General features: G+C 37.1%; 1 protein-coding gene across 5 annotated transcripts; it reads left to right on the top strand.

The window, feature by feature from the left end:
* Positions 1-1,590: 1,590 nt before the first annotated feature.
* Positions 1,591-25,615, top strand: STEAP4 (STEAP4 metalloreductase). Of its 5 annotated transcripts, none has more exons than XM_026681351.2 (6): positions 1,591-1,685; positions 6,463-6,543; positions 19,460-19,935; positions 21,154-21,681; positions 23,353-23,517; positions 24,293-25,615. In XM_026681351.2, exons 3-6 carry the CDS (start codon positions 19,474-19,476, stop codon positions 24,569-24,571), a joined length of 1,434 nt encoding a protein of 477 aa, XP_026537136.1. In that variant the 5' UTR covers positions 1,591-1,685; positions 6,463-6,543; positions 19,460-19,473; the 3' UTR covers positions 24,572-25,615. The 5 variants fall into 5 exon arrangements, with proteins under 5 accessions (XP_026537136.1, XP_087801286.1, XP_087801285.1 ...); XM_087945160.1 differs by lacking the exon at positions 6,463-6,543 and adding an exon at positions 10,192-10,309 and having other exon boundaries at positions 1,591-1,833; XM_087945159.1 differs by having other exon boundaries at positions 1,591-1,833.
* Positions 25,616-26,925: the final 1,310 nt, after the last annotated feature.

The raw sequence follows: 26,925 nt of genomic DNA, 5'->3' as shown, positions 1-26,925 counted from the left end.
AAAAATTCATAAGTAAGAAAAAAGAATGACAGTTGTAGGAAATATTAAATATTCAACTGTTACAAGTTGCAAACTTTAACACTACTCAGTCGTACATTTTTCTGCAAAAAATATCATAGTAAAGGCATGACAACTAAAGGCCCACACTTTTTGAAGGAACCAAGGGCAGAGAGTTCAAAATTAACCTTTCTCTATTAGACTAAAATATCTTACACAGTTGTTATATGGATATAAGGAAGTGGAAGTGGAACTATAGTTTCTATCTTGAGCTTTTTGGGTGGAGAGTGGAATATAAAACAGCATCAAAGTAAAAGCAAACAAAACCAAAGGAATAAATAGCACACAACTGGAATAAGGAATAATCACACACAAGCACATACAGAAGCCACATGTCTTACCTTATGGAAGACAGTCCATTTAAAAAGTATCTGCTGTTTATAAAGAGTTTTTCAGTCTAATAGCAATTCAGGTGAAGAGCTGTAGGAAGAGGGAAGAAGGATTTTGTCTTCCATTGCAGCACGTACATGCCTCTTGTTTGCAAATTACATTGCAGCTTATAGCACATTGAATTTCTACTTAAAATTATACTGGTTGTTCCTAAATGTGCATCTGTATGAAGGGTTCCCAACATTTTAGTTGATACCTTTGATGGAATAGGGGAACATTTTTTATTTTTATTTATTTATTTATTTATTTATTTATTTGATTTGCCAATTGTTTACAAGATAAGTATAAGTGTATACATAGTTGTGAATACATGAAATGGGTACATATAAGAAAAATAAAAGAATAAGAGAAACAATAGGACAGGGACGGTAGGCACGTTGGTGCGCTTATGCACGCCCCCTACAGGCCTCTTAGGAAAGGGGTGAGGTCAATAGTAGACAGTCTAAGGTTAAAGTTTTTGGGGTTTGGGGAAGAAACTACAGAGTCGGGTAGAGTATTCCAGACATTGACCACTCTATTGCTGAAGTCGTATTTCCTGCAATCAAAACATTGGTTTCTCGGGCGGGGGGGCTTGATGGTCCACAGAATGCCACAGAATACTAACCTATGTTTTCCTAGGGGGGGGAGTCATATATCATTTTAATTTTATAAGAACTAAACAATACAGTGGCAAAGGAGTGCTGTCAGGCACCAAGAAAGTGATACACAACTGCCTACAGGAACCAGGCTGGAGAATTCATTATACAAATCAACACATCTAAGTGTGAAAGAAATGTGCATTCTCCTTGGTCTTTTTTTTAAGCAACTCTCTCCCTTGAAAAACAAGTGGACTGAAAAAGCAAACAGGATTGTTTTTGTGGTCAGAGCATTATTTGATCATATTTCAAGTGCATAATAGAAGAGGAAAGCTTGAACAAGAGCAGGCAAGGCACCAAAACACTTCTATCAGTATGGAGGAAGAAACCCTGATTAAGCCTTGCCCAATAATTGAGAAAGGGATTTTCCCAACATCATTGTTGGGAAATACTGTCTCCATTCTTAAATGTACAGGTTTGCAAAATCAGAGCTCTTCCCCCATTTACCTCCCTTTCCTGTCTCTTCACTTCAGCTGATATATGGCCAGGAATCATTACGGACCTCCCCACTCTGTTCCAAGTGAGAGGATGTGTGCTTCCAGGCAGATGCTACTGCAGCTGGACAATCTTTATTGACTCAGAAGGAAGGGAAAAAGTTTCAAGGTAGGTTTTCATTTGAAACAGAGGCAAACTATGTAGACTTTCCCACTGAACAATTCTGCCTCCCAGGTCAACTTTGGAATTTTTTCCCCCCAAATTAATCTTTGCTGCAAAGCCATCACATGTGGCAGATGGAATGATTTTACTTCTGGTGAGTAATGCAGAAAAAAGGGAGTTTCCATCTATTCATGGCTCTGCAAAATATGAAAAGCTGACATTAAACTAGGGATTCGACATTATGCAATTTTAAAAGTTTAAGCTTTGTTTTTATCTTTTTAATGATAAAGTTTAATTAAATTACTATAAAAAAGAAAATTATGTAAAAATTGTGTGGTTGATTAAGAATCCTGAAGTATCTTACAAAGATCGACAAAGATTCTATAGAACTGACTTTTTAAGGATTATTGTCAACTTGATCAGATGCGTGCAGTATTATTCTCACTGCACTTTTGAAATAGAAAAAAAGCCTACAGAGAATTGAAGAGAGACAACAAGGCAACTTGTTCTGCTGTCCTGCCTATCTAAATTAATTTGTCCATACATCAGGTTTCACCATCTAATTTTAAACAAAGGTCCAAAGATAAATTCATTAAAAACATGTTTTTAACATTTCTAAACAAATAATAATAGCTCATGTCTTAATAAAATTGCCAAAATCTCTTTATATTTGAACATCTTCAGTAGAAATCACATAAGCTTTTTAATTCTTGAGAAATGTGTCAACATCATGACACCTAATCAATAATATTCATAATACTGATAATAATAATATAGTGTTACATACATAATGCTGTCCAGAATAGTCAACTCTGGGAATGTCTGCTTTTCCTTTCAGAAAAACTTCATAGTAACATTGCATTTGTCTGCAAGAATGCTGTTTTTATTTGTTTGGTTGCCAAGTCACAAACTTTAATCTGCTTTGTTGCAGAGAATAGAAAAGAATAAATGCTATCTGTCCTTTTTAAAATATTGAAAGGTGCAAGAGAAAATTCTCATTTAAACTGCCATCCCTTATTCCCACTGTATGCCAAGAAAAGTGTAACTACTTTTTCTTCATTATTTTTGAGATCCATTTGAGGTCAAGGGTCCAAAATAATGAAAAAAGAATGGGTTAGTTTTATTATCTTGAATGAAAACTGTTAATCAATCTATTTATTTCAACACCGAATAGTCTGTTCCCTGTCCTTATTTGCCATGCTTCCCATGAATAGTGAATCCATATTTTCCAAAATTAGGACCTATATTTGAAGTATATTCAGAATGGTTGAAGAGGGCCAATTAATTATTCTGAGAAGTCCATTGGACACCATCCAATGAGATAGAATAGCCAGACTTCTCTTTTATATGCTAGCCAAATGTGTGGTTAATTTGACCAAGGATAGTTCATTGTAACCCAGCAGCATATTCTTTAAATTTGTGGGGTGTGTTGCCCAAACATACTTAATTTCTTTGCCATCAGGTTAACCTGATCAAAGCTGTGCTTTTTCAAGTCAGTCTCTTTGGATTGATCTGGGCTTCCACCCAAATAAAATGTGTGCAGGTTGGAATTCATCCTAGAATAACAAGTCTAGCTATAGTTTTCTGAAAGCTATCCAGAGATGTTTTGTTCCTTGTAAGCAAACTGAAACAGGTAGAAGTCTCTTTCTGTGTTGGATTCAGTCAAAAATAGTTGCTCTTAATTTCCATTGTAAATGGCTGGATTTAAATCAGAATAAAGCTAGGTTTTGTCCCATTGTGTTCACAAGTACCTATACTGAGTATCTAATTCAAATCAAACCCATCCCAGATCTTGAAGAAGTGAAAGGAGTCTTCTAAGTCAGGGGTCCCCAACCGCCGGTCCGCGGACCGATACCGTCCGCGGAACAACTCTTACCGGGCCGCTGGTTGCTGGCGCCGCCATCTTTTTGGTAAAAAGTGCTTCCGGTGAGCTTTTCCGGGTAGAAAGCTCACCGGAAGCACGTTTCATCAAAAAGATGGCGGCGCAGTAGCTCGGTGAGCTTTTCTGGGTAGAAAGCCATTTCTACCCGAAAAAGCTCACCGAGGCTAGCCGCCATCTTTTGACGAAAAAGTGCTTCCGGTGAGGTCACCGGAAGCACTTTTTCATCAAAAAAAGATGGCGGCGCCCAGCTGATGCCGGTACCGGGCTGCGGCGCCCAGCTGATGCCGGTACCGGGCCGCGGCGTCAAAAAGGTTGGGGATCCCTGTTCTAAGTCATAACAAGAAAAAAAAAAAAGAGAAAAATCAGTGCAATTTGGAGAAGAAGTTATAATGTGGTACAGGTTTCTAATGGATAAGATGTGACATAAGTGCCCTTGGGTGCCTTAAGTCTCTGTAGATTTTGAGACATATCATCCCTTAAACCTGCCTCGATTCTCTAGCAAAAAGTATTTCAACTTCACCCAACTGGCAGTTCTGGAGAATGCAAAAAAAAAAAAAAAAAAAAGTTCTAGGAGAACACATGTGATCCAAGAACCACAGGTTACTTATCCCTGTTTGCTCTCAGCTGTCTTATATTTCAAGGACCACTTCATGACTGTACTTGAAGTGAATGGAGATGATATTGTTGGCTGGAACTTAAATTTGCTATTAATGTTAAATAGATCATAAGTATTGTGGATCTTATAATTTATGCATCAAAGTCCAAGGGAGTTATGAATGCAGTGGGAATGGAATGAGATAAAGGATCAAGAGTAGATTATTGCTGAATGACTGAAGAATTCACTGAATTCTAATTCACTGAATTCAAAATGACAAGTAAAAAGAGTTTACAATTATTTTTATAAGCAGAGCATAAACGAGAATGGGATTGTGGAACAAATACATGGAGATAGAATAAATAAGTCAAGATGAAAAAGAATACCAATAAAAGCATTCCTGTATAAAATTAATGAAAACCTTAAAAGGTTTAAATTTAAAGGACAAAAGCCAATATGTAAAATCATGTATTGATGCAATGGTAGCAATACAGTTTTACTTTACTTTATTGATTATTGATTAGTCAGTTGACCATATCAGTATCAGCTATGGTAAGGTACAATACAAACAGATAAGGTATAATGCAGTAAAATTATATAAAATATTACAATGAAATAAAATAGAATAAGATATAATATATACATATAAATCTAGAATAAAAATATGGATAAAATAAGATAATTATATCTCAATATCACTCCTACAATCTACCTGAATCATCTCATGTATGCTGATCTCAACTGGATCATTTTGCCCCAGGTACTGTGTCGTTTTCATTGTTATTTTCAAACTCTGGCTGCACATAAGGTAAGTTGTTTTGATATGGGGTTCCCAATGGGTCATTCATTTAGTACATAGACCAAGGTCTCTCATCCTCTTATACAAATAATAACCAAACAGGATGTGAGCCAGGTCCTCTACCTCTGCCGCTCGAAGTTTACAAAAATAAAATGTTGTTGTGAGGTGTTGTGAATGGTAATGGTATAAACTAGTTCCAGCTAACATTTATTTTTCTTATCCATTTTGTGGGGCTTATGAGTTCATAAACATTTTCTGACCTCTCCATAATGTTGCTTATTCTGGGAGACAATAGCTTAATAGGTATGTATATCTGTGTCTGGTGAGTTTGGTACCAAATCTTGAAGTTTCCACATGCAGAATATAATTTTTACCATTGAACTACAGTGATAAAACTGGTATTTGATGGTCTTCAATTTTACACCCTGGGCAACCATAGAAAAATATATTGGAGCTTTCCTTCATAAGTCTCTAGTTTAATCTGTCTTCTTTTCCTGTTCTTCTAAACTCACAAGAACTACATTTCAAATATTTGCAATGCTATTAATAAAGTAATTTTAAAAAGTAGCAGAGAAGATTACATTATTTTTGACCTTTCTAACACCTAAATGAGTTGCCAGGGTGATTTAGCATAGCCTGAAACAATCAATAACAAAGAATTCTAATTGCGTACTAAAATATTCACATGCAACATCAAGGAATAGTCATGACTCCCTATGTACAAAAAGTCCTTAACAAGTGCATATTCTTCAGACCAAAACATTTTTCAAAGCTACTTCACAATGAATGCTTAAGGAGATTTTCAAGATGCTGGTTTTTAAAAAGTTCTGTGAAGCACGAAAATGTTCAAAACACTGAAAAAATTAATAGTATCCTTATAGTTGGATGGTGAGTTTTTAGATTAAACCCTGAACTACTTGCCCACTACATATGTAAGCATGTAATAAGCACTAAAGAGGTGCATTATAAAATGTACCTTAATTAATCAATCGTATAGAAGAGAAAGCAGAACTATATGAATTTGTACTTGTATTGTTGAATGGTGGAGTTTAAACCCCAGGCCGCTTGCCCATTGCACATATAAATATGTGATAAGTACTAGAGAGATGCATTGTAAAGCTTACAATGTTTACATGTGGAAGAGAAAGCAGAACTGTATAAAATGACAGAGAGCACCTTTTTAAAGTCTAGTCTGCAGGACTTAGCCCAGATATTTTGCTACCTGTCACAAAAACCAATAGGAGACCTTCCTATTCTACAAACAGAAGTAGACATTCCCTCAACATTGGAGGGAATAAGCTAGTTTATATAAATGCCATACTGTACATGTTTGGCCTGCAATAGCAGAGACATAGGAACAGAAACTGACACCCTAATTTTCCAATGGTTGCTCCATGATGCAAATGTATAAGAGTAGAACAAGCCTTATGAAAGCAATTGCAAACTTAATTTATATAAGGTAAACAGAGAACACATAGCCATACCACCTTGTCTTCTTCTTTCTCAGGAACCCACCCTTCATCAAACTGGAATGAGACTGAGGGTTCTACTGATTTTTAAAGTAGTGATACGCCTTTATTGGAAAAAGGTAAGGTACACTTACACTACTTTTTCTAATTCTTATTTTTACTTTATCTCACTTTGCTAAATCTTACCTTATTTCATTTCATCATATTTTATAGTAGCTAATATCCACTGTCTCGGCATGGTCAATTTGACTAATCAATAAAGTTTATTCTCCATCATTCTTTAAATAAATTAACATGCCAGGTTTGTTTGGAGAGGACATGTTCAGATGTCAAGATTTTGTTACCAAGATTTTGTTTGGTTAATCCTTGCATCAGAGCTCTGAAAAAAGTTCTTGCTATTGAGCTAGTCATTTGCTCACAGGGAAAGAGAGAAGAAACAAAACCTTCTCACTGGGATTTTTGGCATTCACTATCAGCAAAAGACCCAAGCAATCTGGCTGGGTAGGTGCATGCTGGTGCATCTGGTGCCCTTCTCAGGACACAGTATAGCCAATTCAGAGCTCTGCATTGCAGCAGAACAATTAATCCAGATCCACTTTGGATGATTAGGTACAGGTAGGGTATATCATTTTTTGGTATCCCTTTTACCTGGAAATAGATTCCCCAATTGAAAATATACTTTTGTGAAGGGGATGAGATGCCTGGATTTCTCCTATGTTTCTCAGGAGTTCCCATTCAGGTTGAATACTATTGTCTGGATTGTTGATCTGGAATTCTTCCCTTTCCATCTGTGGACTTGTATAGAACTTCTAGTTAGGGTCATCAGGATGTCAAGCTATTACTAAATTGCAGCTTCCAGTTTGACTGGGTGGCTCAGTTTCTGTGTAGTCACAGAGCTGGTTTGAGGTGAAGCTACAGTGCATGATTAGGCTGTTGTTACATACCTGATTAAGGAAATCAGGCTGTGGCTTTGGTTTTTTTTTTACCTTAAATTTTCTCTCCATCATCAACTTGCGTCTGCCATCATCCTCTTCCTTCCCCCATTCTATCCTTCCTTCTTTACTACTGCAGCCTTTAAGCCCAGCAAGGATCACAAAATCCTCAGTCCCCTCAGAAAACGCTTATTCTCAAGGACTCTAATATTCCCCCTTCGCCAGAAAGAGATTGGCATAGTACAAAAAGAACAATGATGGGTTGATAATGATGACTAACATTATTAAATCAAAGAAACGTGGCTGTGGGGGACCTGTTCTCCTGCTTTCTTCAGTCACACAATTGTTCTAAAAAAAAATTGCCTGGATTCTTTCCAAATTCTGCCTAGTTAAAAAATACCTGCAGGCTCAGGTATCATGTATCTTCAGATGAAGGGTATGGTCATAGGTTTCCTGGAATGTTTGTTGTGTGCCACCCAGAGCTGGTGAAGTGGTAGCCATATAAATGTGATTGATGAGAGAGAGGGGTAAAAGGGAGGGAGGGAGGGGAGAGAGGGGGGGAGAGAGGGGGAAGGGGGAGGGAGGGGAGAGGGAGAGAGAGAAAGGGAGGGAGAGGGAGGGAAGGAGGGAGAGAGAGGGGGAAGAGTGGGAGAGAGGGGGAAGGAGGGAGGGGGAGAAAAAGGGGGGAGAGAGAGAGAGAGATCCTAGATGCCATTCAACTTGCACACGCTAATCTAATGAGGGGGGTAGTGTGATGCAAACTGAAAAACACATTTCAGTTTGTCCTGCTTAGACTTCTTTTTCAGATTTACTGATCAAGTAAGAAGTAAGAGAAACTTGTGTCTTATTTTGCATGGTGAATTTTATTCTCTGCAAACAAGGCATTGGTTCCATTTTTTTTAAAGGTACAGACTAGTTCAGCAGGATCCTCCAACAGTGTAGGAGGGTGTTTTCAGCCAAATCTATAATTAAAATGCACAAATACGTAGAGAGTACTTACCACAGATGTTTATAGCACAGCACATAGAAATTATGGGATAAATTATGCTTTACCAGAAATTACACTTAGAATGACTTGCTCTTGTCTTATCTTTAACAGTTGTACTAAAGACAGAATTTCCATAGATCACCTTTCATTTTCTTACTGTAATCCCAGAGTTACAGGAACACTTGCCTAACTTTCCTGGCTACAGCACTTGCCTAACTTTCCTGGCTACCCTCCCATTGGATTGGCAACAATCCAATGGGAGGGAGCACAGACGCACACCCTGACCAGATTAATTCATATTGCCGGTTAGCAATCTCTTTGAATGAGAACTATACCAGGGGTGGGATTCTACAGGTTCACACCTATTCGCTAGAACAAGTTGTTAACATTCTAAGCAGTTCGGAAAACCGGTTGTTAGAAGAAATTACTGACCTAATCCTGTAAGGAAGGCAGGAAGGAAACATTCTGGTGTTGCTTACAGAAACTGCCTCTCTGTTAACCCTTATTAAATTCTTGGCAGGACTAGACTTCCTGTCTCAGGAACGTGTCTGGAGTTTTTTTCCCCTCCTTTGTTGGTACTTTGCTTGTGTGGAGTGACCATTCAAAGTTACAATGGCACTGAAAAAAGTGATTTATGACCATTTTTCACACTTACGACCGTTGCAGCATCCCCACAGTCATGAGAGGCCAGGCAAGGAGATGAGTGCCTCGATATGACTGATATTGAGTTGGCCACATCCAGCCAATAACATGACCACCAAGCCATGTCCACCCAGTCACATGACCACCAAGCCACACCCATTACCTAAGCTACGCCCACAGAACCGGTTGTTAAAAAATTTGAATCGCACCCCTGAACCACACCACTCATGCTACAAAAACTTATTACTAGCAACCTACCCCACTTTCCATACTCCAAACTGTGCATGAAAATAGTAAGCCCTAAAATGAATTTAAATAGATTTTCTTAGGAAAAAAAAATCCTCCCTCAGAAACCAGACAAAAAAGGAGAAAAAAATCTTGCACTAATCAGGTAGATAGCACCATTCAGTTCCTCTGTCATTACTGCTCAAGCTGTTGTGGAATGTCAATCATCAAGAATTTAGATCTCCATATATCAATTATGCTAATAAATTTGCTTACTTTAATATAATTGCCATCATTATCACTGGCTATAAACTATAAACTAAACTATCACTATAGTCTAATACAGGGATATCAAACTCAATTTCATTGAGTGGACATGGCCTTGGTGGATATGGCCAGCTTGAAATCACTTGTGTCAGGGGGCCCTATATGGGGCCCAAGTGCTCTGCCAGTGAAAATGGGCTCCTGAGCTCTCCTTTCAGCTGGGATGGCCTCCTGTAACCTTCCTCCAGTGAAAACGGAGCTCAGGAGGGCTGTGCATGGCCCTCGCGAGCTCTGATTTTGGCTGGGACGGCCTCCTGAAACCTTTTGCCAGTGAAAACAGAGCTCTGTATTCGCTGGCAGAGGCACCATGGGCCAGTCCTTCAGTTTCCAGGGCCAGGGGGCCAGATCTGGCCCGCGGGCCTTAAGTTTGACACCCCTGGTCTAATATACTTAGAATCCACATAATTGAGTTTTGCTACTAAAGGCAGAAGACAAGAAAATTCCCTTCTCCTTCCCATGTATTTGTTGTTCAGTTGCTAAGTCATATCCAATTCTTTGCGATTTCATGAACCGTAGCACGTCAGACTCTCCTGTCCTATACTGTCTTCCAGAGTTTGCCCAAATTCATGTTCATTGTATCATTGACACTATCTAACCTCTATCTAACATCTCATCCTCTGCCATCCCCTTCTCCTTTTGCCCTCAATCTTTCCCAGGTTCAAGGTCTTTTCCATCTCATTAGGTGACTAAAGTATTTGAGCCTCAGCTTCAGGATCTTCCCATGTATAGCAACCAGAAATTGAATCTGCCTTCAACATTGGCAAGGCAGCCTAGGTATTAGTCAAAGTAATACTATAACAGCGTTCTCCATTAAATTTTTTTTATTTTTTTATTTATTTGATTTGCCAATTGTTTACAAGATAATAAGTATAAGTGTATACATAGTTGTGAATACATGAAATGGGTACATATAAGAAAAATAAAAGAAGAATAAGAGAAACAATAGGACAGGGACGGTAGGCACGTTGGTGCGCTTATGCACGCCCCTACAGACCTCTTAGGAAAGGGGTGAGGTCAATAGTAGACAGTCTAAGGTTAAAGTTTTTGGGGTTTGGGGAAGAAACTACAGAGTCGGGTAGAGTATTCCAGACATTGACCACTCTATTGCTGAAGTCGTATTTCCTGCAATCAAGTTTGGTGCGGTTAACTTTGAGTTTGTATCTATTGTGTGCTCTTGTGTTGTTATGGTTGAAGCTGAAGTATTCATTGACAGGTAGGACATTGCAATGTATGATTTTATATACCATGTTTAAATCAGACCGAAGACGGCGTAATTCAAGGTTTTCTAGTTCTAGAATTTCAAGTCTGGTGGCATAAGGTATTCTACAACGAGTAGAGGAGTGGAGAACTCTTCTTGTGAAATATTTCTGGACTTTCTCAATTGTGCTAATATCAGATACGTAATGTGGGTTCCAGACTGATGAACTGTATTCGAGTATTGGTCTAGCAAATGTTTTGTATGCTCTGGTTAGTAGTGTGATATTACCAGAGAAAAAGCTACGTAGGATTAGGTTAACAACTCTTAATGCCTTTTTGGCTATGTAGTTGCAGTGGGCTCTAGCACTTAGATCATTAGAGGTGAGTATTCCAAGGTCCTTTACAGAGCTTGGGTCATCAACAAGATCTTGACTATTCAGCTTGTATTTTATTTTCTGATTTTTTTTTGCCAATATGTAAGACAGAGCATTTATTTGTTGAGATTTGAAGTTGCCATTTGTTTGACCATTCTGATACATAGTCAAGATCTTTTTGTAGGGTAGCAGTATTGTCTGTGGTATTGAACAGCTTTACATCATCAGCGAAAAGAACGCAATTGCTCTTAATATGATCACAGAGGTCATTTATGTAGAGTATGAAGAGAGTTGGTCCCAGAACACTGCCTTGGGGGACACCACTATTGACAGGTACTGGATTTGATAGGACGCTCCCAATTTTGACCATTTGTTGTCTGTTTGCCAGGAATGCTTCTATCCAGTTATGCAGTTGTCCAGAGATACCATAGGTCCAGAGATACCATACCATTTTCTATCACTCTGCAACCACCATTCAATTTCTTCTGGCAAGCTGCATTATTTTGTCCAAATAATGAGCAAAGTATGACTCTGAAAGGATGACATAGTCCATTTGTGGATTTGCAATATAACAATGCACTCAATGTTAATTGTTTAGTTATTTTTGATGTATTCAAATGTAGCTAACAAACAATATGAAATTAAATAATGGAGCAGACATTGCAAAAAGAAATATTAATGCTCCATTTGTCAGTTGATACAGCTATATTGCTTGTGAATCCCTATGCATTTGTTTTATGATGTCTCTCTATCTCAAAAAGTCAATACTATAGCTTCCACCATCATTCATGCCCAGTGAGGCTTAAGCTCTTCCCAGGTGTTCATTGAGAGAATGACAATTCTTCTATTGTACCTGGCTTTTTCCAGAAATACTTGCTGCCTGGGTTCAGGCTGTTCTCTTCTCCACAGAAGAGAACAGCCTGAATGCTTTGGATGTTCTCCATACAAATTTCAGACACAGAGCCAAGTTCTTGAGTCAGTTGTCAGATCTTCCCATCTATGTTTTCTCAGGTTACAGTAGAAGAATGTTTTTGATCTGAGAACACAAGAGGTTGCATGCTGAACTATAAGACTTTGGAGAATTCAACCGTGTACAATAATATATTCTTATTCTAGTGCACTATTAAAAAACCAAGCAACCAGCAAGTAAAGGAAAGCATTAAAATAATGTTGATGCCCTAACTGACCCTCATGTAATTTAAAGTGCAATTTATGTTAACAAGTTATAAAAACACAACAGAAGTTGCAACTGAGCTTTTAAAATTTTTGCATGAAAGAATTGCATCAATATTTGGCCATTTCATTACTAAGAACCAACTTAATTATAAGGACAATTTAATTTGTATTATGGTCTGGTACAGATTCATTTCACGCAGTGAGAAGGAGACATCTGCCTTGTTATGAGAAGGCAGCAAATTAATCATTCATTTATTCTTAATATATCTTACATTACAGTGATAGAATAAAAAAGAGGTTTGTGGGTTGTTTTCACTTAAGTAACATAATTATTTGAGAGGCCTGATAAAGCCATACCCTTTGTGGTTCTATCTTAGTCAATTATAAATCTACCTGCCCATTTTATTTCTTTAAATCCCACTTTACTACCTTAAAAAGGGTTTAACATTAGGTCTGAATTGTTTGGCACAGTGTAAGTAGTTCTAATACCAATTTAGAGGGTTTCTAGATAAATAGTTTTAATACAAATTTAGAGGGTTTCTAAAGAAAATTTTTCACAGACTTTCACAAAAGGAACTTATGCCAACCATCCACAGTCTTGCACTCAAGTGATTTAAAATTCAGTGCAACATAGCTGGAGACTCCAGTCTGGAAGAGGCTGGTTAAGATTAGGTGCACTCATCGCCTTGAGTTATTTATAAAAATAATATTGAAATTTTTTAAAATCTAAAACATTGAATGGTAAATAAATGGTACAGACATTAAATGAGTTTCAGACTAGATTTATTAAAGAAGGAACATCCAGGAAACATATTTTTCGGACTAGACTCTGACAAAGTATGCTCACAGGATGTTCCTTCTTTAATTTCTTATATTAGTTCTCTTCATATCAGTTCTTACGCAATGTGTGATGCTGTTCAGCACCATGAGCTTACACAGCATGTTTTTGCAGGCACTTTACCAACATTTTCTGGCAACGAGACTCAGTTGCAACATGAAGGAAAATACCTCTTATGATAAACTCCCAATGTGTTTACTGTTCAGCAGAAATGAACAATTCCTTCATTCTGTGACTCCAATCATTTTAGATCCTAATTGTCAATAGTAATGCTCCTTAGCAACTAAATGATCTTTTAGTTCTGTCATTCAATCCAATCGTAGATACCAGGACTTGCAGTGTGCTTATCTTCCACAGGCATCATAACAATACAATCATAATCTTGATGAAACTGCCATTTACTATGGGAAGGGAGGACCAAGATTGTCATACTGAAAGTGTCCAATAAATCTATTAAACTTAAGGTGGGAACTTGTACATATCCCAGCATTTTAGCTGATATCTCTTAATGGTGAAGAATGCTGAGAATTGTTGGGAGTTTCTGACCACTGGATCACATGAAGAGATGCTAAGAAAGAAAAGAAGAAAGATGCAAAGAAAAACATGATGGAACAAAAGGAGGAAAACCCCAATCATAATGTACCTTTCTTTGCATTCTACCTTTCTTTGCATTGGAATGTACAGTATATTATGCCACCTCCTTTCTTAACTACATTCTTTATGCTTATTGCTTAATCCATGTTTCAAAATCTCAAAGAATCTCTTGTGATTCACTGTGCAGATGGCAGGGCTGGATTAACATTTGATTGTTTTAAACTCTAACCAGTTTAACAACTCTGGAAATGCAAAGGAAAGTATTCAACTTTTCACCTGATCACTTATATTTATAGTAATGGTTTAGGTGATTTGAATTTGCAGCTCTCTCAATAGTTTGCTATGATTTAGGCAACATTAAGTGCATCTTTTTTTCAGCTCATGTTTCATATGCCTGAAGAAGCAGTTTCAGTATTCTCTTGATAAAAGGCAGAGATAAAAGGAATAGAATAGTGATGCAGTCATAGGGGAGAAATTATCACCGCTAACAATACATTTTATCTGTTCTGTTAAAGTTTGCAATATGGAGTCATTTTGCTGGAAGCAAAAAATTGGATTTTTTAAAAATACAAAGTAAAATGATAATTTGCTGCATTGCAACCCTGGTCTTTGGATTCTTACCTCCTGTGCCCCATAATATGAAAACTTTTATAACTCATGGCATGCTAATTTTATTTTAGAGTTCTATCTATCTCCCCAGATGTAGTAGTACTGGGAAAGAAACAAAGCTAGAGTATAAATAAAAAGAAAACCAGGAGGGGGTGGAATTCTAAGTTTATTTTCCGAACAAAAGGAATAACAATGTAATTTACGTTGTTGTTACAAGACGGTCAAAAAAAATGAGAAGACACACCAGAGGTTGAAGTTTTCTATGTGAACATTATGAGAGCAAGAATCTGACTTGAGCGAGGATTAGTAAAATAGGCCTTAAAACAGAAAAACAATGAACTACATTGTACAGTGGGCAAAGCTTGAAGAAAGATGACCAAGGATTCAAAGTATATGTGTTCTCCAGGTAGGATAGAATAGAATGGAATGGAATGGAATAAAATAGAATTCCAGATTGGCCATGTGAGATTGGAATTTGTCTTAGTGCAAATGCTCTCAGTGTACATAAAAGAAAAGATACATTCGTCAAGAGTCAAGAATCATAAGGTGCAACACTTCATAATAGTCATAGGGTACAATAAGCAATCAAATCATACTAGGAATATACAGGATATTCCTAACATCCTTGTAAGGATACAAGTGACAAAATCACAGTCATACAGTCACAAATGGGAGGGGATGGGTGATAAAGAGTGATGAGAAGATTAATAGTAATAGTAGTGCAGACTTTGTAAATAATTGGACAGTGTTGAGGGAAATATTTGTTTAGCAGAGAGATGGTGTTCGTGTGTGCTTGGGGAGAAAGATTTTAGGAATTGACCCCAGATTAACAGTCCCTTGTGCAAAGAACAGGCAGAGTGTCAGACAAAAAAGAAGATGAGAATAATTCTGTATATGAACCCTATCTATCACCCCTTCCAGGCATGACAGTGACATATTAATGTCATCGGCCTCTGAATTTGCACCTCCCAAAGGACAGTCACAGCAGTTGTCCAAACATGCCTCTTCTAAGTCTTCTTCCTGAGTCTGTCTCTCTCCTGAAAGAGAGGTTTACGTGCAGTCTTGTGTTGCATGGGCTGCTCTGCCTTGCATTTCTTAAATGGATCTCAGTTGCTCTCAGGTGTGAACAGCACACACTCTTCCAGAGATGAAGTAAGATATAGCTTCCAGTTCTCAGCTGGCAACCCATTCATCTGCAGCAGATGGATGAAAAAGAGAGAGAAGCATCTTGGGCTTTGCCACAGGCAGCAAAAGGTTTCATCTGGCTCTTTTGCTTAGGCTGCAATCCTACCAACTGCTGCTGGCTTAAAAATCCCACTTGGAAATTTGGTTTGAACAATGAAAGGCACTTCTAGATAAATTAATAACTGGCCTGGTTGGTAAGCATTGATATGACACTATTAAAAAAAAAACCCTGGCACTAACCAAATGTGAAACAGCCAATATTTTGGGGAGAGAATGTTTACAAAATCTGAAATAAAGCTTAATTATAAGCCCACCCCACCCCTTTTTTTTAAAAGAAACAGAGTGACAAAACACAAGCAACCACCATTGTCTTCCCTAGTTAGAAAAAAAATAGACCAGCACACTATTCTCTGTTGACCATAAAAGCACTGGGCTCTGTGCAAAAGTCCTTTTAAGCTTGGACAGAAAGTTGCTATCAATAAGGTAATAAATTAATTAATCATTTATGAAGGCAGAGGGAGGACAGACAATTATGGTGAATTATGGAATGTGTAACTTTTCTGATTTACCCATCTCTGATTTAATTAGTCAAATTAAATGGAATTAATTCTTCTGCCTGTACAAATGTGACACTGAATCTAAATAAATGAAACATTTTTTTTTTAAAAAAGAAGCCTACTTTGAGGGGTTTTGTGTGGCATAATATTATGCACCCCTTAAAACAAGATAAAATAAAACAGGAGTCCAATAGGCTTTTGAATACATTTGGAATTTTGCAAGCACACGATAAACTTTCACACAAAATTCCTTGTGTGGATTATGGCAAAATAACTATTTATGAGAAAGCAGCATTTAGGTCTCCAAAATACTCTGTTAAGCTTACTTGCTGTTTTGTCTGTCACTCCTCTAGACCAGGAGTATCAAACTTGTGGCCCATGGGCCAAATGCATCACGCGCTGGTCATGCCCACCCCCATTTTAGCAAAGGGTGGAAAAGTCACAATATGTCACATGATAACAACGTAACAATGTGAGTAACAATGTGCTGCTCTGGACAAAGAACCATTTTATCTTCTGCATAGACCTCTGGAGACCACATGATGTCCAAAGACATTCTTGGAAGTAAACATTAGACATTAGATCCCAGAACCTAAATATTCAACATTGCAGCCAACTTAAAAAGAATATTTTTTTTAAAAAAAGGTAAGAGATAGCAAGAGCCATGGAAGTGATAAAGGAAGTGATCATAAACATATAAATGCCCCCAAATATCTTTTGAGGTATATCAGTAGATAGATATCTATTTATCTATTCTTCAATCTTTATGTCAGTCTGTCTCTGTCTCTATTTCTGTCAGTCTATTATCTCTCTCTCATTTACCTGTATAGTTAATATGCTTATATTCTCTGCTTTCTATCCATAACATATTCTAAGTTATAAAATGTAGTTGGAGATTCTGTGACATACTGATAGCAACTATATATGAAATATAATTCCAAATTATAATCCAATTATAATTCAACAACAATAATTCCAGATCAACACTGTCTCCTTGAAGAAACAAAGTGAAATTCTAATTTCATAACGATTAAATCACTTGGGAAGTCCATTATGTCAAAGACACCTAATTTTAAATGGGAACACCTTTTCTGGTCCAAATGACCCATATTTATAATACAAGTTTAACAAGCTGCCCTAAACATGGCAGTTAAACACCATCAAAGTTGACACTAGCCATAGCATAAAATTGAAAGTAGCCCTACACAATCAGAAAAGTGGAGGGAGCTGGTCTATAGAATTGCTTGAATGAAAGGATAGTATCATCACAAAATAAGTCCCAATTGCCTCCAAATCCTAAATATTGCCTATATCCTAAAGGCTATTTCCCTGTCTACTGAATTCCACACCACAGCCACAATGAAACGCAGTACACAATCGTTTTTTGTTTCACATAATTATTCCATACAGATGGATGCTTCTAAACTCATGCAGTTACAAATAAAACTGTACTGCCATCTAGTGACAAATATGACCCTGAGCAGATCAAAATCTACAATTCCAGGCAGTTGTATCAGCCTAACTGGTACAAACTGGTACTGCTGAACTGAATAATAATTATCCCATATTATCATCTATCCTGGAAGACTGCAGGCTGCAGAAGGCTGTCCTATACATTTACATTAAAGTGTTCTCATCGAGAGAAATACAATTGCTTTATTTAGCCAAAATTAATAATATTTTAAGAGGATAAAAACCTAATCTATCCAAGACCCATTTTATTCCAATATTCAAATAAAATAAAAATTTTATTATGGTCATAGACCAGCATAAGAAGGGTAAAATACAGTTAGCAATTTTAAAAGCTAAAAAGAATATAAAATACAAATATATATGTATATGTATAGTATACTATAGTAGTTTTTATAGTTTTGTACTCTGTGACTATTGTACCCTATGACTATTATTAAGTGTTATAGCTTATGATTCTTGACTCTTGACAAATTTATCTTTTCTTTTATGTACACAGAGAATATGCATCAAGACAAATTCCTTGTGTGTCCAATCACACTTGGCCAATAAAGAATTATATTCTATTCTACTTTTTCTTTTTTTGAAAAATTAACCTAACTGTGCTGATGGTGACACATCAAACCTGGCCAGGATAAAGGCTTGTCTATCTAGTGGGCTTAGGAAGTTGGTGAAAGAATTTTCTGTAGGTAGTCCTTGGATTCTGAAGGCAGTTGGGACTGGAATTTCCATTGCTAAGTATACAATGCTAAAAAATGCAATCATAAACACAACCTCACCGAATGCATTGCTTAATCATGCAAGTCCTATAGTCACTTCCATTCCTGCTGTGTTTTTGCTTATATATCAATACCCCGTAGCATCCAACCATGGCACCTGCCCATGTACACATTCATGGTCTATACTATAGCATGTAGCATCTGCCTGCCTACACTCCAGCATGTAACATATAGAATAACAAAATCTTGCATTTCTGAATTCCTCCCATAACGAATGAAGACCATGCTGAACTTCAAATTTTTGATCCCTTAATTAATCCTTAAATTAAAAAATCAGTAGGTTCTTGTTACATGTCAAAGAGCATTTGGTGGGAAGGAAATCAAGGAAACTGGTTCAACGCTTTTGTTCTTTAGATAGGTTGTTTTCATATTCCCTTGCTTGTGATTGCTACTGTTATCATGTGTGACTTTGAGTGGAATTCTTAAATTTATAAAATAACTTCTTTCCTCTATAACTCTTCCTCTATAACTTCATTTCATCTGTAGCCTTTACAATACACCAAAGAGCATCTATTTGGATAAACCTATTTGCTTTATGCTTCTGTATTTTTCCCCATTCAGAGAAAAAGAAGCTTAGTGAAATAAAGGATAGGGGAATAAATAACAAGCTTAGATTCTAAAAAATATATTCCCCAAGCACCAGTAAAAATCCTAATTGTATATAAAACATAAGTCATTATTCAAAATATGAATCACAATGGGGATATCAACCTCCCTGAAGCAAAATCTATATCCTGCTTTGTAGCAATGGTTATGAATTATGAAGATAGCAAAGTTTGTTAGGAAAGTCAGAGCAATGTGTGTTTTATATCAAATTTCAAGCATACCTGTAACAACAACAAAACCAACCATACATATTTTCATCCACTTGAAATTCCCAAGTTACCAGAAAGCCTTTTTATGTAACAAAAGACTCCAATTAGATATTAACCCGAAATTATCTAACATGTATGAATGTAGCTTTCCTCAAATAATATTATGTGAGTGAAAATCCAAGTGTTAGGTTTTAACTGATATAATTCCAGTCAATATTATGGTCAGCACACACGAAATTCACTAAGGTATATAATCTAATGAGTACTTGACAGACTGATTTTTTATTTTATGTCTAGCAATAAGTTAACATGAACAATTCTGCTTTGTAGGAATAATTTCAGATATGTCTGGTTTGGAAAAGGTCAATTCAATGATTCCACTTACTTCAGATATGCCCAGCAAGAAGGAAATTGTGTGCATTTTTGGAACGGGTGATTTTGGAAGGTCTCTGGGCTATAAGCTGATGCAATGTGGCTATTCCGTTGTTTATGGGAGCCGAAGCACTCAAAACTCTGGATTGATTCCTCAAGGAGCCACAATCCTATCTCATGCAGAAGCTGCTGAAACATCTGACATTATCATTGTAGCAGTCCACAGAGCACATTACAGCTTTCTTGAAAGCCTACGAGAAATCCTTGATGGAAAAGTGTTGGTGGATGTGAGCAACAACCTTAAAATAAACCAGTATGCAGAATCAAATGCTGAATATCTTGCCCAGCTGCTTCCTGGCAGTAAAGTGGTCAAAGCATTTAATACAGTGTCAGCATGGGCCCTGCAGTCAGGTGGCTTGGATGCAAGCAGACAGGTAAGAGCATCTCAGATACCAAAGGCTGCTGGAGGTAGAGGCTGTTGTGTGTGTGCATGGGCTGAGATAAGGATCTGGCCTGAACAAGAACCAGATTTTGCAGCTATCACTGGAAGGAAATTTATTTACAAAATTGCATTATGCAGACTATATCTAGCCTCTGAACTGGAATATACACATGAAATTAAATGCAGATTCATGACCAGAACAGCAGGCCTTTCCTCTTTACCCCTCCCAAATGAAGAGTTCTGAAAAACCCAGAGCTTGCATGCCATTTTGTGGTTTAGTACAGTTTTTAACATTTTATTTAATTTTCTAATCTGACTGAAGAATTTAATGAGTAGATTAGCAGCTGCAGTATAAAATAAAACAAATTGTCTTTTTCCCCCCTTATAATCTAACTAGCTGCTTTTTATGTCTGTTGTTATTACCAAGAGAAAGGGTGAGACACTTAATACTTTGGCAAACTAAGATGTACAGGTAGTGGAAGAACCTACAGCTCCTTGGAAGGAGTCATGCCTATGTCATGCTCTACAGTCTACAAACATGCAAAGCCTATCTAACTGCACCCCTTCAGCAGGTGTAGAATCTGAGGCCACATGCTATATGCAGGTGTAGCTGAAAAGGAAGACAGTAGGTGACCTCAGATGAACCTCTCAGGCAAGAAATACAAAATAAACATTTAACTATCTCTCTACGCCATATAGTTCACCTTGTGGTCATTAGGTCATGAGGTTTTGAACAATCAGTGCCATTGGATTCATAGCTCCAACAAAGAAAATCACATTTAAATCTTCACTTTGTTTAACCAGTTAATTATTATTTTTCTTTCGCATATGTAATATATGGCAAGTAGATGTAGAAGCTTATAAACCTTGGACCTACTTTGCAAGGGGGGAAGTTATTATTTTTGCAACAGATTTGACAATGTTAAACTGGGGGGGGTGTTTTATTCTTTCTAATTCACATCTTTAATGTTCTTGTCTAGTTTTGTTTTAGCTCTTTTTTTAATAAAATCAAAAATTGAAGTTAAAAAGTATACTTAATAAAAGAGAAATAAAACATTTCTCCACTCTGGCTAACTTCAGTTTCAGTCAAAATTCTGGCCAACTTTCTCAAAAGCTAACTAACAAGCTGAGAGACATCAAGAAGGTTGACTCACTAGGTTAATTTATTTTTATTGAAGCTATGGGACTTTATTTTACTTTGCTTTTGCAGGTATTCATCTGTGGGGATGATAGAAAAGCAAAAGAAAAGGTGATAGAGATTGTTCGGAGCCTGGGCCTTACTCCTTTGGATAAAGGTTCTCTATTATCATCAAAAGAAATTGAGAATTACCCTTTACAACTTTTTCCAATGTGGAGATTTCCCATCTACCTCTCCTTTGCTCTCAGTGCATTCATCTTTTTATACAGTGTTGTCCGTGATGTCATCTACAATTATGTTGAGAGAAGCAAAAATTATTCTTTTTTTATTGTTGTTACAATTGCAAACCGTATCTGCCCTGTTGTAGCACTTGTTCTTCTTGCTTTGGTCTATTTACCTGGAATCTTTGCAGCTATTCTCCAGTTATACAGAGGTACAAAGTATAGTCGCTTTCCTGATTGGCTGGATAAATGGATGCTTTGCCGGAAACAACTGGGATTGGTTGCCTTGGCTTATGCTTTCTTACATGTTATATATACATTGATCATCCCCATTCGTTATTATGTAAGATGGAGACACAATTCTTATGTCCTTGAACAGGTAAGCCAGTTTCATGCACTTTCCCTCCCTACCATTTCAATATCTGATACAATAGTGGAAGAAAAGCAGAAACCATGTTTTCCCTTGCTGCTCCCACTCTAATGCAAATGTTTAAGGAGGAAATGAGGTGAAGGCTCTAATAGTTTCCCAAACTTTAGGGATGCCCTGAATCATTTTAGCATTTTCCGCCCATTTCACATACTCTGTCATGAAATGAGGAAATTGCAAAGTTCCCATAGACCTAGCAAAGAAATGCTAAGTCATTTCAGATCCAACTCATAACTGTCTCATCATTAGAGCAGTAGATACTCCTTTGTTACCTCTTCATTATTCATGATCTTTTGGCCATCATACCCAGCTGAAACCTCTTGATCTGAAACCATCTCAATTCTGACAAAATGTAACGCCTTTAGATATTTGGGCAACCTAGTTCTGATGAAACTTCATCTTTATCCTTGGATGGGCCAGCATCTTTCCATTTGAGAGAGGTGTGCAATTTGTATGTCATTCTGTATTCACATATCCTGCTCAAAAAGCAGATGGCAGTTGTGACTAGGAAGTCTTCTCCAAGTGTGCCAGCTATACCCATCCCTTGGTCTAGAGGCCTTTCAGACACCTGACTTGTTCACCTCAATACTAGATAACTACAATATACTTTATATGGCATGGTCTTGGAGACCATTTGGAAGATGTAGCTCATCCAGAATATACCTAGATGTGCCCATGTGTCTTCACTGCTCTATGAGCTGCAGGAGTTGCCAGTTGACCTCTGGATGCAACTCATGGTGCTCACTATCATCTAGAAAACCTTCCATTCCATAGATCCTAGTTATTTGAGAAACCATCTACCTCCCATAGACTCTGCCTACCCAGCAAGACTTGACAACTTGGGAACGTTTTAGGTCCCTTCAATTAAGCTCACCTATTGGGACCTAGGAAGTACACTTTCTCTGTCATAGTACTTGATCTCTGGTACAGAATTCCCCCCCAAAGATCGATAGAGTTTTCACTCTGCAGACCCTTGAAAACTTGCCTGAGCCTGTCAGTTTTCAGAGAGGTGAGTATGCGTGTATCTGGATGTTCAGCCTCAATGGCTCTTCCAGATCTTTGAAAAGACTTGAGTGTGATGTGAGCCAAAGAAATTTTTCATGTGGAAAAAATAATCACACACACACACACACACAAAGGGTGCACAATGCCCATGTGTGTTCATATGGGTATTTAACAAATATTTTTCTTCTATCATAAAGAACCATCCAACTTTGAAAATTATGCTAAATTAACTATGTCCAATTGAAGGGAACCAGTCCTTAATGTCTTCATCTCTTCTTTCTCATTATTGATGTGTGTGGTAGTTTAATGTCCATTTAAAAAAAAAAAAAACACCTTACTAATTTACTAAAAAGAATTTACATGTCATAATGTTTTTAATTTTTTTTAAAAAAATTCTGATTGCTGCAATGATTCTAATATTGGAAGGCTGACTTCCATACTGACTTCAATTTACAAAAACTCTCATGATCATCTTGAATAAGTATATAACGCAAGGGAGCTTATGATGTGCAATATTTACTACATTTGAACTCCCCTCGTGACATATAGGGGAGGAATATGTTGCAGATCTGTTTTGAAATTATTATATTCATACATATATTTCTGTTTTCTATTAAGGCATTAAAAAACAAAACAGATCCACTTTGGACCGGCTCGGCCTGGCACAGTGATTCTTACCTTGCTTTGGGCATCTTAGGTTTTTTCCTGTTTGTTCTCCTTGGGATAACATCCTTGCCTTCTGTCAGCAACAGTGTTAACTGGAGAGAGTTTCGGTTTGTGCAGGTAAGATTCTGTTTGGCTACTAAATTCACCTTGTTCTCATCCTTCTTTGCCTATCAGGTGTAATTCTCTAGGATTTATCTTAATCTTTGGAGGAGGATTGTTTCCCCTCCAAACTTCACCTATTTTTACCAGGCATTAAAATAATATGGGCAGGAATGAGCAAGGAATTTTACTAACGTGCTCACCAAAGAGGCATTATTCGGATTCTCTCTTTGGAAGATTAGATGCCATATTCTCAGAACTATGACATCTTTCTCTTATCCCCCTTCCTTCTAAATAGGTAGAACTTCAATTTTCACAACTCCTCTCTGGGAATTTTGAGCATTAAAGTTAAAATACAAGTAGGGTGCCAGGTTCAACATGCAGAACTAAGACTACTCTGTGGTACCCAGCACAGAAAACAGCCTTGAAATTCTAACTCTTCTCCTTATTTTGATATGTTCGTGGGACTATTATAGTCCATATTACTGAAACGTTTATCTTATACAATTTCAGTGTTATGTTGTACATATTTTTGCAATCTTTTCAGACTCGATCAATTAACCATTCTAATAAATACTGTGGTTTTACTCTTTCAGCCCTAATCTAGGATGACTTAATCTAGTTAAATGTACTCCGTTGGGCTGTATTTCTGGAAACTAGCAAATGCTACTTTAGTCCAATTTTGGATAGAAATATTGAACCCTCTAACAGTTTTTATACTAATTCCCTAGAAAATGCATTCAGAAGTTAATATTTGTTTGCTAACCATTGTTTTGTTTCCTTGTTTTCACAGTCCTATCTGGGCTACCTTACACTGGTTTTGTGTACTGCCCATACACTGGGATATGGTGGGAAGAGGTTCTTGAATCCTGGCTCGTACCCATGGTTCCTTCCTCCAGTTTATTTGCTCTCTCTCATTATTCCTTGCATTGTGTTGTTCATTAAGTTTTTCCTAGTATTTCCATGTATAGATAGACCATTAACTGAAATTCGACAGGGATGGGAGAGAAACTCCAAAAATATGAGCCACTCAAACAGCAATCAGAACACCAAAGAAATATCTTCTGTATAATTCCTTAATTCCTGTTAATCTGTATATTTTGGAAAGGACTGAGTATAGTCAAAGCACTAAACAGTGAAGACACACTGAAAAAAGGATCTTGAGTATTGGCTTTTGTGAATGATCAGGAAAGAACTTTAAAAACCACATCCGTGACATTTGGAATGAGTTTCTGCAAGTTTTCATGATTATGTTCAGAGAACTGTAAAACAGTTATAGGGGTTGTCAGACCAGCAATAGCTTTCCAGCTGACAAATCCTATGTAAATACACTATAAAATATAATATCCATAGTGCCAAGTGTGCCACTGGCATACAAATTGCATACAAAAGTATCTGTAATCCATAAATTTCTTTTATCTATAGGAAGTTGTGATTTTATTGTAAGTTTAACAGGAAGGTTGCATAAGAGAACCCTACACTCTGTACTCAACAGCCAAGAATATGAACAAGAAATGCTAAATCCAGTCTTATTAAAGTACACTTAACAAAACATGAAAAAGCAATGAAAAACATTGAAATATTCCCTGATTCTAATATAAAGACCAGCAGGGAGACACATGAAAAAAGAGTTTTCAAGTGGCTTCTTAAGCTTTTTTTTTTCAGATCAAGGAAAAATTGGGGACTTAAGAGTCCTTTGAATCCATCCACACTCATCTTGCTACTTCCAGTTTAAAGTTTTCTATGGTGAAATTCGTCTCGATTCAGAAAATATCAGCCAAGAAGGCTGGTACAGAGGCAAATCGGGACAGAGATCTAATCTCAGATTTCACTTTCCAGATTCCACAGCCTGAGTATTCCTCTGTTAGCAAATACCTAACAATGTCAAATATTTTATGTTTCATTATCATGCATGTTTAAGTCAAACTCATAAGCTAAATAAATAACAAAGAAGCAATTTAATTCAAATTTCTTACTGTATATTAGCAAATTATATTTGTATGGTATTCATAAATAAACATGTATTCTGTTTTCCAAGGTTTGGTTTCCAAATCTGTTTATCCGCATTTATACTTGGTATGTTTCAAAAAATAAAATAAAACCCTTTGAAGGAGAACATTTCTTTGTCATGTAGATACTTTTTGCTCTTGATCAGTAGAGAATAAGATCAACTATAAAGAGCAAGGCAATATGTTTTGAATAGGAGGACAAGAAAATAATAATGGAAATTTATACCTAAGAGTTCTGCAAACAAGACTTTTAATAAAGTGATGACTTTTCACCAAACAACACGGTTACAGTTGAGAATACTGTAATACAAATCCCTGAGACAAGTTTCATGAATATAAATTAAATCATACCAAAATTGGCATCACTGACTGAACACAGAAAATATTGGTACAAAACAGGCATGCAACTGAATTAGGCCACAATTTTTTTTCACAGCTCCAGAGAATCTGTAAACTTGGTCAATCTGCCTTCTGACCAATCACTCTAATTTCAACCTGCTTTCTGTCCACTTTGGCTGCTTGGACTTAGTTTCATCCCAGGATAAACAGAACACAGGAATACTGCCCATTTTTTTTTTTTTACTAATCCCCAAGTGCTTTATGTTGCACTGCCACACTGTGCAACTAGCAATGTGAAACATGAAAGTACAATGTAGTACATGCCTTAATAAACCAGTTAAAGAGATGGGTGTCTGGGCAAGACCAAGACTTATTTTGTTAGTGGCAGAACAAAACAAAGTGGCTAACTCCAATTCTAGCTTTGATGCTCTCTGAGAGCCATCTTGTTCTTGTACTCTGTCCCTTTTCATTTTGCCAGCTGGTCTTTCTAGTTGCATCAGCAGCAAATTAGGAGGAACGTCAGAGGACCAGAGGAAAATAATTGCCCTGTCTTCAAAAAAGGAGAACGAGAATCCAGCCAAATAAACATAATGCCCTCAAATATTCTGAATAGATTATAAAGAAAGTACCTGGTAAGCTTCTATAAAACAATGGCATAATTACCAGATGTCAACATAGATTTATCAAGAGCAAATCTACCATTATTGTTAACCAAACAACTTCCTTAGGAAATAATGGAAATGTTGTAGAGACTTTAATTTTAGAAAAATACTTTATACACTCATGTTTCCTCAAAAATTATTTTCTTATTTTCTTTTAGGCTTCAAAATAAGCACTAGGGCTTATTTTGGGGAAATGTTTTTCTTCCATGTACTTTAAGAGTACATTGGAGGCCCATTTCTTCTGCTTGCTCACAGTGGGGCAAGAGGCTGTGCAGCATGCCAGTGCTGCCACAAAACAGGGGGTGGAGCTGCCCCACATGCCCCGCACCAGTTTACCTTAGGGCCCACGCAGCCAGGTCACCCATGCTCCAATACCAGCCTTGCCGCTGTGTCTCCAGCAGCCCCATTCAACAGGA

Source organism: Notechis scutatus, chromosome Z (genome assembly GCF_049901735.1).
Source record: "Notechis scutatus isolate UNSWTSFEM ecotype Mainland chromosome Z, rNotScu1.2, whole genome shotgun sequence".
NCBI classification, from domain to species: Eukaryota; Metazoa; Chordata; class Lepidosauria; order Squamata; family Elapidae; genus Notechis; species Notechis scutatus.
Note: the sequence above shows the minus strand (reverse complement) of the source record. Positions and strands in the feature narration are given on the sequence as shown.